Genomic DNA, 11,821 nt, shown 5'->3' on the forward strand with positions numbered 1-11,821 from the left:
ATCTATGAAGTATAAAGGAAATTGAAAAATATTACATATACTAGCTTTGAAAAATTCCTGAAAAAACTGGTGAAAAATGCTATTTTGAAAAGTTACTTCTGCTAGAAAAAAAATATTTGCCGTATTAAAAAATTTTACTTACATAAAAGATGCACCCAGGTGTCGGCTTGAAAATGTAATTGACAGAATTGTCCTATCTCATTAAAAAAAAATGGCGGCCATTTCCGCACGGCGGGGCTACTCGGGACAACCCCCCGGGGCAATTCGGGACACCCCCAAAAACCCATTTACAGTAGAACCTCAGTTAGCAAAGGCTCCAGTTAATAAAAAAGTTGAATAAAACAAAGAATATTTATTACATTTACCTCGCTCAGCAAAAAATTTCACTTATCAAAAAATTAGTGCATCATCGGTCATCCAAAAATTGTGCATGGAATGTCAGATATAGAATTGTGCACCGGGCATCATAGAATGAAAAGTAATTGACCTAAACTATGATTTATTTCTCCAAAACATATGATGGTTATCACTAAAACATTATTTTCTGTTTCAGGTATGTTTTTCACGATTTTTTTAGTAAATTCACTTAACGTAATTAAAATGGTGTGAAATTACAAGCCGTCCTGCAAGCTTACAGATACAGAAAAAATGCTATATGGCTGCTGATATGAAGCTTGCAGTGGACAAGGTTGTTGTAAATGCTCAATGGCATGTTCATGGATACAGTAATATAGCATCAATAATACAATAATGTCACATCAATAATACAGTAATTAATGTCTATGGTAATATTATATCAATAAAGGAAAAACAAGTAAAAATCACAGAAAATGTCATTTATTCTACCCCTACATCATATACAATGAAAAAGGAGGACTTCAGAGTACTGTTAGTAATGGATGAGTACGCTCTGCATGCTTCAAATGTTTAAAAATTAAGTTTTATTCCAAGTGTCCCGAGTAGCCACGTTTGACGGGGCTACTTGGGACACTTTTTTTTGCTTCTGGCACCTTACAAATAGCATATGGAATTTTTTTTAAGATGACATTCGATAGCCCTCACAATGAGCTATAAAATGAGCCTAAATTTGTTTATGAAATGTTTCATGGTAAGAAGTTATGAATGAAAAACATTCAAAAGTGTCCCAAGTAGCCCCAGTTGACAGTACCTAAATATTCGTTACATACTGTATTTTCTATTAGAAATTCAAAGTAACTAGAGCAAAAATTCATATAAATAATATGATTATTGATAACTATTAATAATAAACAATTTTTACATTGAAATCAATACATGCAATATCTGCACTGTAGTTTATATTCTATCCCTTAATGCCAGATAAAACTGGATAGAATCTAAACCCTAATATAGACAAAAATATAACTTGGTACTCACTGCAGGGAGTGACAGAGAGCGCATTTTCTGGTCAACAAAAACGTGAAGTCACGGATGGACAGACAGACAGACAGACGGACATGGCAAGCACAATGGTGCATTTTTTCCATAAATGAGAAAATGCGCTTAAAATACTAAAAATAGACTAAAAAATACACTATGACATTAAAGGGATACCTACTGACCTATTGCACTCAAGTTGCCACTTGTCAATACTCAATAGAAATGGTAATGTTGGAACTAAAAAGATGTTTTGATATTTCAAGAAAATTGCAGTTCACTTTTGTTTTAAAATAAATCATTTCTATTGAAAGTTGGCAACTTAAGTGTTGTGGCATAGTGGCAAAGCAGAGAGTTTTTAGACTCTTCCTCAAGTTCATTTTTGAGTCCGATAAGTAGACCAGTGAAGTATCATGGATACCAGCATTAGCATACATAAGATATTGGTTTAAATCTTCAGAAAATGAGGAAATTAAAACTGAAATGATTTTAACGACTTACAGTACCAGACACCAGACTCAATACAGACTTACAGTAAAGACAAATTTTATTGTTGCCATTTGACTGTTTTAGGGTAAAATTAGAGATTTGGGGTAACACGTGCATGGACTTTGTAAATAAATTTGCGCCTCGTAAATGGCTTTTCATGGCCGAGATATGGAATTCACGGCTCGGTGAAATGGAATCACGGCTCGAAGAAATGGAATCACGGCTGGCAAATCCATAAAACCACAGCCTGAAAAATTCAGTCGCGGCTTGCCAACTTGCCAAGTAGATATATTCCATGCCTGACTTGAGTGACATCTTGTTTAACATGTCATTGACAAATGACCCTAAGTTCCTGATTGATGGCAGTTTTTATCATTTTTAAATAGACATTATGATATAGATTTATACCTAAAGTGTTCTTCTATTCCCTGACTGATTACTAAATACCTAGGTCTATTGTTTGTAATTAAAAAATATTTTATGAGAACTACAGACAATTTCAATATACCGGAAGATAATTCTGATGTATCAACACAATGAACACATATTCCAAGACTCACATTTGATACACGGTTGTTTACTGTTGACACAACTTAGACATAAAAACCTAAAAAAGCAACAGCAACAACGGAGCTGTGACCTTTAGAGCTACAATAGTTTAATGTACCGGGAGTAGTACATGCAGAGGATGTCAGACGACTTCTCAAGCATTCAAATTATTTTTAAAAATATGAACAAAAATTTTCATAATGCAGCAAACTTCAAACTGAACATTCAAAATTCTCTTTATTCAGTAAATAAAAAAGTAAAATTTGATAGGTTTGAACCAAAAATCCGGTGGCTGATAACCAAAACCATTCTAGTTATGAAAAATATGGCTGATTGCAGATCAATCATTCTTTCATAAATATCAAAGGCATAGTTAAAACATCTTTACCTATACATTTTGTAGGTTTTAAACAATTTCTCACTGCTATGGAAAATTTTTTGTATATGAGAATTAAATTTTACGAACGTATGACAACATGAAAAATGTCAATGAATCTCATGTACGAGTTTTGGCCAGCTAATTTAGGAACTGCTTACCAGCTTTGAATACATTAGTCATACCACTCAATATACGAAATATCAATTAATACTGGTACACAAAAATTATCTAATAAAAAATCAGGTTTGGCAGTTTGCGGAATTTTTTTAGGCATTAAGATCGTAAGCTAATAAATCCGATTAACTTCTTGGACTGAACAGACGCAGTTACGAGTATCTAGATGCAGAAGCAATAAAGCAGTTGTTTATTGCTGTCGTGCGCCCGAACCTAGAGTTTGGAAAGGCTTGTGGTCACCGAGACGTGAAAAGGACAATTATTTAATAGAGAATGTTCAAAGACGTGCAACAAGGATAATTCCAGAACTAAAAGGCAAGTCTTATGAAGGAAGATTAAAGATTATGAAGCTTCCAAGCCTCAGTTATTGACGTCTGCGTGGGGACCTCATTGAAGTATACAAGTATACTCATGGCTTATACAAGGTCCCCGAAGAAGTGCTAGAATTTGAAACAAGACCAACACCAGGGGCTACAGCTATAAACCAAAATTCAATATTCATTGAATTCAAAATGCATTTCAACTCATCCATGCGACAACATTTCTTCTCGCTTCGAGTAACCGACGTGTCGACGTCTGCGTTGGGACCTCATTGAAGTATACAAGTATACTCATGGCTTATACAAGGTCCCAGAAGGGTTACTAGAATTTCAAACAAGAACCAACACCAGGGGCCACGGCTATAAACTGAAAAAATTATAACTCAGTGCTCACTGCAGTGAGTGACAGAGAGCGCATTTTCTCGTCGACGAAAACTTGAGGTCACGGACGGACTGGCAGACAGACAGACGACAATATTATTAATGACACGATGTGGACGAAAATGACAATTTTGACCTGCTACTCAGTACAGATCAAGGTTATTTTAGCTTACTTACCCCTCGCGGGTAAATTGTGTATGCTCAGTTGTACTAGGTGGGGCTGCAGGCGTTTCTATTCATTGGTAGCCAGATCTAGGATTTCCAAATGAATATTGAACCATAGTTCTGGAGGAATCTCCACTAACTTATACATCTTCAAAAACAGACTAGAAGAAGCTATGCAGGAGCATATGTTCAGTCTTAAAATGCCTAGCAAATTACGGACCAGGCAATAAGACTAGACGAAGCTATGCAGGAGCATATGTTCAGTCTTAAAATGCCTAGCAAATTACGGACCAGGCAATAAGTCCAGCAGCTATCTCAATCAATCGTCAGTTATGGAAAGATCGGGTTCTAAAAGGCCGGATCCCTTGTGAATCAAGTCACGAAAAGTTCAAGAATCGGCAACAGGCCATGGGCCTATTTCTTCAGCGCCGACACTTCTATTCTATAAGCGAAGGTGAAATTCTTGGTTAGTTCCAGCTGATGGTTATTAATGCTCTTTTACGGCTGGTTGCCGTATTGAGCTATTCTCGTGTTGTGGGGGCTAATGCCTCTGCACTCGAGTATGTTTGCCGGCGGTCTGGTAGAGCTGCAGATATACCGTTCGCGCTTCTCGTGTCGTGAGAGTTAATAGCTTCCACGCTCGGGAGTAATCGGAACTTGCATTGGGGCTCGAACCCCTGATCATTGCCTTGGTTGCTGGCATCGTGCTGCAGCTCGTACCTGTACTCTTGCTATCCGATTTTATGTTTCTCGACAGTTTATTAGGACGCCTCAACGTTGTATCCCTAAAGTTGAGATCCTGTCTCCCGGAGCTTTTGGACTTATAATAATAGTAATATAGCGGTTTCAGCACATATTAGGCCGTCCAATCTGGTTACTCTGAACTTTAAGCACTGGGCCACCCCAGCGAATAATAAATTGTGTGCCTTGTATAGTGAAATTTGTGTATCGCCTGAAGATCACCAATATATTACGAAGTTCATTCCTCCTCTCTCCGACGCAAGAGAATTTAGAGCTGGACCAAAGAGCGACTCTTTAGCCCTTGTGTTAAAACGGAAGTCACCGTCAAGTAGGCACGCTACCCATGATTATCTCGATTTCGCGGCGGTGTTTCAGGTTACATACGCATGTGAGATTCCTGCATGCCTTCACCAGTCGCACATCACTTGACCAAGTGTGGTCGCAGTACGCAAGCACGCGTTCCATTCAATAGATTTGCTGGTGTATAGTGCGGAGACGACACGTATTTACTCTACACTTCCATGATTGTGACGCGATATTGGACTAGACTTGATTTGTAGCTTCTGCGTTCAGCTCACCTTCCAACGAGACCTCAGCCCGTTTCCGAAGATATTATTGACGCTCCGAGTATGAACGCGCTCAAGAATACGCTAGAAGAAGCTATGGACAAATATATGCTTGGACCTGAAATGCATACCACCAAATCGAACCTGGCGAAGGTCTAGAGGCTATTTCAAACTATCATTAGTTTCGAAAATATCCGGTCGAAGGACCTGTTTTTAGATCTCCTACAGACAAATCACGAAAAGTATAACAATCGGCAATAGGCCACATCAGGCCTAATCTTCAGCGCCATCACTATATCTAAAATACCAATTCAACTTACGATCGCCGTCATGTAGCAGGGCACGACTAAGACAAAGGTATCGTCATGCGAGAAATGGCACCTATATATACCTACAAAACGTGAAAATTGTACATGAATGGTTTGAATTTAGGTATAGTTTATAACAAGAATTTATTTAAAACCCCAATAGGGTACACTACCGGTCACTGAAATTTCAACTCAACAGGAATAATGAATCTAAAAAAAAACAGGAAAGTGTCCAGTTTTTAGGACAGAGTAACAGCGCCAATTTATGGTTTATGATCATATTCAAGTTAATAATGAGTTGTATTAGTATATATCTACACTTACATTCAGGTCACATTGCATTGAATTTATTGACAAATTGCGTAAAATTTATAATTTAAGGAATGAATAATATTAGACCTTTAATAATAATATAATGTTAAAGTGCAAAAATCATCCTAAAGAAATCAGAACAATCGAAAAGCAAGCTTACAATCTGGCGGTAATACTTCTCTGTTACTTTCAAGAGAAATACAAACATTTATTACAAAACTTTTATTTGTAAACAAGTTGTATAGAAAAGTAAACTTCTACACAATACAAGGAATACAGAAGGACATGTCAACTGGAAACGAACGTAGACGCAACAAGAAAAACAAATATCCTTTTTAAATGTTCAAGTCTTCTACACAAAAACAAAAATATGAATATAATGTTCCTTTTCTCAATAACACAACAGAAGCTCTAACGCAGTCTTCATTTGTTCTGTAAACAGAAGAATCCGCATTTGATGTACATTTTTGGGCAGCAAAAGGAAAATCTTTTTGTGACGTTCATTTGCTGTACACTAAAAAACCTCAATGCAAAGTTCATTTATTAAACACAGAAGTAAAACCCGTACGTACTGTTCGTTTCTTTGATAGAAAATAAAATTCCGTAGGCAACATTAATTTGTTCAAGCCAAAAAACAGAAATGCCTGCCTAACGTTCATTAGATCTGCACAAAACAAAGACTCCTAAGCAAAGTTCCTTTGTTGAACACTAAAGAAGTCGAGCTAATCCTGAAAACTTCAATAACAGGCCTAGTTTCAGGGTTAAGACACAAAATAAATGTTATAAGAGAATATTTTACGGAATAAACAGATGAAAGGTACAGATTATGTAGCTGGCAATCCAACCCTCCTGTGCAAGCAATACCCTGGCTTCTCCTTGTTGTACAATAGGGACCAACATATATACTAAAATGTTTCACAGCCAAAACCATACGCATGTCTTCAGGAACACTAGAAGATACCTTAGAATAAAGGCCTAAGACTGGATCAATGCACCAGGACATTTTAATGTAAAGTCTTTTTTCGTTCTTACAAAATGCCACCGCTACTGCTTTCCAATACCTCAAAATCAAAAACTGGCTAATGACTAAACCTAACTAAACATACTGCATGTTATGACATCAATGAAATTTGAAACATAGCAGATAAATGCATCAGATTTACAAATCTTCGAAGGCCAAAGCAGATTTCTCGGTACCGAGAAGGTGTTTGTTCTTGCGCCAGAACTCGTGTCCGATGACGTCGTCAAAACAAAGCACCAGATCGTTCTGCAGCGACGAGATGAAGACCTGATGTCTGGCCACCTGCTCGGAGATGGTCTTCAAACGACCGTCTGCCAGCTTGTCCAACTCGGATGTCTTTGACTTCACACTTTCGTTAGGTTCAGTACCGATGGGTGGAGTAATGTTCATTTTGGGTACGTCGATGGTAATGTTTTCTCCAGCTTTTGGGTTTTCGGTTTCATCACTAAAATCTTTCTCGGGTTTTGGCGATTCAATTTTCATCCTGTGGAATTCAGAATCCAAGTTCTGTTCATCACCAATACTTATTGACTTATGCGCATCTTTTGATGCTTCTGCTTTGTCTGTCAGTCCCATTGCGATTGTTGAGACTTTCTTTTCATCATCAGCTTCACATTTTTGCTCAACTACCTTCACTTTCTTCTGACGATCTTTAGCAGACATTTTTCTCATCTCCCGCATCTCAGCCTTGGACTTGGAGACCAGGACTCGGAACTGCAGGCTTGCCATGCGGAACTTGAATTCATTCTCCTGTGTAGGATCTTTTTTGAATGCCTTCATGGTCTCCATGCGAGACACCTTTGCGTTATGACACTCGTACGTCCACCATGACTTGCCCTTTTTGTTGAAAAACCGAGATGGTGTCTCTTTATTGTCCCGCGGTTTCTCAGTCGATAACGTGGCTGGAATCATTTCAAGGTCTTCGGCCACGTGACCAGAAGCCAGGGCCACAGAACTGAGAGGCTTTTCACCTTCCAGCAACTTTTCAGAACTTGAATCACTTGATGTGTTTGACGTCGAAGTGTTCGTGAGCGTTGAATCTGAGTCTTTGCTTGTAGACAAAGACTTAGTTTCGTCAGATGAAACCTCTATGGCTGGATGCGTTAGTGTGAAACTTGCGTTAAATTTCGCCTTGGCATTCCTAATGACTTTTCTGGCATTAATTTCTTCTTCCAACAAACTCCTGAGAGTTTCTTGAGACGGCGACACCTCATACAACTTGCGGAGGTTGTTTCTCTTGGCCTTAGCGGCCTCACACTCAGCGTTCCACCAGGCAGCGCTACGGCCATCCTTACGAGCCTCCCTCACAATAGCGCTCGCCGCCTTCAGCTTGTTCTGCGTTCGTGCCTTGACGCGCTTGCGGTAAATGACGCTACCTTTGCGGTGGATGGTAGGTTCCTCATCATACTCTATGCCCATTTCCAGGAGTAATGCCCGCTTGTCCCGCGAGAAAGTCCCGCTAAGCTTTTTATCAGCCTCAACATTGGAGTAACCTCTCAAGTTGATGAGACCCCAGAACGCGGTGTTGTACAAGTTATTAATATGACAGTCAGCCTGCCGCCAGCTGAGGTAATCCCTCAAGGATGTGTTCGTAGGATATTCAATACTCCTTCCGTCGAACACAGGCAGGGTTTTCAAGCGACAGTCCTCCCCGAAGCACATCCTCCAGTTCTTCACGTAAGCTCCAGTGAACAGAGACACGCATTGGGCAACTAGTGCACTAGTAGACCTCGGGTACCGCGATCCGTATCGGTCAAACACGAAACTGTACTCGTCGCTCTCGCCGTAACTGATGACGATATCAGGCATCCAGTGCATGACGGTGGCAGCAGCGATGTTCATGAGCTGAATGGCGCGCAGGTCGTTGGGTTTCTCGAAGTTGTGTTGCTTGGAGAGCTTGTGGAAAGCTCTGCCGTCTATGCGCACCACCACCCACGCATGCGGCGTGAGAGACTCCAACCTCTCGAACTTGAGCAGCTTCTCAAACTTGGCCTTGAGGACAGTTTTGTCCTCAAGGATGTCTTTCCAAAAATCATCTTTTGTCAAATCTTCGATATAGAAATACACTCTAGTGGGTAATCTCACACCCTTGAGTATAGTAACAGGGATCTTTTGCCTGACCAAGAACACACCTTTCTTCAGTATCTCAGGCTCATTGTTGTAGTTAATGCCAAAGCGAGAGAAGAGTTGCTCGTTGTAGAAGGCTTTAGAGGCTGAAGAAATGCCAGCGCGTTTTGATTTTCCATTGGTTTTAGGACTTGAACTTTTTGCTGTCTTGGTCAATTCAGAGGTGCTGATGGAAGCAAGCAATTGGTCGTCATCAACACTCCCTGTAAGGGCGTCTGTAGCACCTTCAGGAAGATCATTCCTCTCAGGGGACTCTTGAGATTCATCATCAGTTGGCACATCCTTGGCAGAAATATCATCTTTTGGACCATTTTCTTCAACACAGTTTGATGATTCCGAGGTAACAGCGGGTGTGTCACTGATGCACATTTCATTGGATGAACCTGAACCTAGTGTTTTGTCGCCCTGGCTGCTGATGGCTTCTTCTAGAGTCAGTTTGAGATTTTCGCCATGATGGTTCATGTGATGCATTGTAACAAAATCTCGCAGATGTTGGTCCGAAGGGAGGAGATAGACCTTCCCTGTAAAACACGGAGTGTGGAGCACAGGAGTTTTCATGAATTCTTCCCAGTTAGAAACACAGGAAGAAGTAAGACAACTGGCAAAGTAAGAGACCAGTTTAGCACAGCGCCTCTGGTATGCGGATGTTGTTTTGTCGAACACAAAATGCACGGACTGGGAGTGGAGATATGCAAGCTTGAGTTCTTTGAACTGCTGCATGACTTCATTGCTGCTCTGCCGCAGGAGGTATGCAAACTTCATGCGACTGTCTTTGTCGCGGTAAACATGGCGTCGGAATTTGTCGTTCTGGTTCACTAGACTCACAACAATCCAGTGGTCGGGGGCTAAAGCATCGTTTCTTTCAAAGGAACGCACGTAAGAAAACTTAGAGTTGGCCATTGTTCTAAATATGGTAGAATTTAATACCTTAACCCTGCAAGAAAAAATAGAAGGAAAAGTTACTACACAGATTTTTAAGAATGGAAAACCAAACATCAAAGACAGGCTACCATGAACTGAAGTACAAATGACGTCATGAAGTTATTGCTCAATGTTATAGAATTAGAATTAAATGTTTAATGGAATATAAAGTTTCTACAACATCCAAATACAAAACGGTTATATATATATTCTTAGAAGCTTGGCTTTGGACGGAAATTTACTTGACCTATGAAATCAATTCATATAAATAGGCACATGGAAATCAGTATCTACAAATGCACATGAGCTTCTCAACTAGCATACACATGAACCAATAATTTACTAGGTAAGTAAAATGTTTTCTCAGTAAAGAATTTATATCTTTTAGGCCCAATAAAACCATATGCAGACCTAGATGAAAGCTAAGAGAAATAAATAGGTAACTGTTAAAAGAGTGAAATGTAGGACTCTATTACTCCTAGCAGGAGTTTATTGTCTATGCCAAACACAGTAGATGATCTCGTCTAGAATGCTATTGGTCATAAGAACATTTCACATCCCACAGAGGGCAGAGCAGATGAAACGTCTAAGAGAAAACAGATTTTGCTAACAATAATTTAGATAAACTCAAATTCTATAGCTTTAAAGACCACATAAACAAAGAGCAGGCGTCTGTTAATGCCTTGTGAGGGACGAAGTCTTCAGTAGAACTAGTATCAGTTCCTGAGATGAAGAGGCTGAGGAGCTGTAGCTTGGAGGAGTTGGTCAGGCTATGAAATCTGAAATAAAAAACCATAGCTAAAATCCATTAAATAAATTAATATCAATTAACTATATCTAATAATATCTTTATGAAATCCATAAGATAAAAGAGTCGTAAGGTGTGTGCATGGTGGAGGCAAGCGAGAGCGACACAGATGTGCGCACTACAGCGGCCAAGGCGGTACTGGGCTTACTGGACTGGCTCAGAACAACTTGAAGTGCATGTGCTACGGGTGCAATGCACCAGCTAGTTGCCTATGAAGACATTAATCATCACAAATATTTGGAGTCGACTCAACTAATTGATGTAACTACTCGCCCCAGTGTATAAGCGCTTATAGTTAAGGCATCTTTCTCAACAATACTATTTAGGATATTGCATAATATTTTTGAATCTGTGCAGTCAAGAAAGCCATTCTGAAAAAATAGAAAATCTATTTTTCAGAAACATAGGTAAATTTCCTTTATTTGGGGCAATTCTAAACAGAAGAACAAATATATATGTAGAACCTACCAGCTTCTGAGGGAGGCAGACAATTGGTGCAGCAGGAGACCCTTGGAGTTCTGCCAGCAGACAGCAGCAAGCAATTTACTTCGTAGTCTGGAAAACAATGGTTTAAATTAATCAATGTTCAACAACAGATAAATTCTACACATGGTTATATATGTGGGAATAAATTCTTGGTTTATTATTAGCTAGAAAAGAATAAAAATTTATGCTATGGAGAGATTCATCTTTAAATCAATGATAATTCTAGGCTTTGTATAGTATTTCAGCAGGAAAAATTTTACTTGTATTTTTCACAGGATTCTAACTCTTAAAGGCACAAGATGCTTGGACAATTTTCTTAAGTATTGTTATAAGAAACAATTAGTTGAAGTAGTGTTTTACATATGTCTCTTATACACATCTAGATGTGTATAAGAGACAGATGTACCGGGAGCAGTACATGCAGAGGATGTCAGACGACTTCTCAAGCTTTCAAATTATTTTTAAAAATAGGAACAAAAATTTTCATAATGCAGCAAACTTCAAACTGAACAATCAAAATTCTCTTTATTCAGTAAATAAAAAAGTAAAATTTGATAGGTTTGAACCAAAAATCCGGTGGCTGATAACCAAAACCATTCTAGTTATGAAAAATATGGCTGATTGCAGATCAATCATTCTTTCATAAATATCAAAGGCATAGTTAAAACATCTTTACCTA

The 11,821-nt window shown here is 39.0% G+C and overlaps 1 protein-coding gene across 2 annotated transcripts; it reads right to left on the reverse strand.

Moving 5' to 3' along the window:
* Positions 1 to 6,307: 6,307 nt before the first annotated feature.
* Positions 6,308 to 11,199, reverse strand: LOC108676602. Of its 2 annotated transcripts, XM_018164710.2 has the most exons (3): positions 11,125 to 11,199; positions 10,531 to 10,627; positions 6,308 to 9,861 (listed from the first exon to the last, which is right to left on the reverse strand). In XM_018164710.2, the coding sequence occupies exon 3, from the start codon at positions 9,825 to 9,827 to the stop codon at positions 6,939 to 6,941; it is 2,889 nt and encodes a 962-aa protein (XP_018020199.1). In that variant the 5' UTR covers positions 9,828 to 9,861; positions 10,531 to 10,627; positions 11,125 to 11,199; the 3' UTR covers positions 6,308 to 6,938. The 2 variants fall into 2 exon arrangements, with proteins under 2 accessions (XP_018020199.1, XP_018020198.1); XM_018164709.2 differs by having other exon boundaries at positions 6,308 to 10,627.
* Positions 11,200 to 11,821: the final 622 nt, after the last annotated feature.

This window comes from Hyalella azteca, unplaced genomic scaffold (assembly GCF_000764305.2).
Source record: "Hyalella azteca isolate HAZT.00-mixed unplaced genomic scaffold, Hazt_2.0.2 contig17502, whole genome shotgun sequence".
Classification (NCBI taxonomy): Eukaryota; Metazoa; Arthropoda; class Malacostraca; order Amphipoda; family Hyalellidae; genus Hyalella; species Hyalella azteca.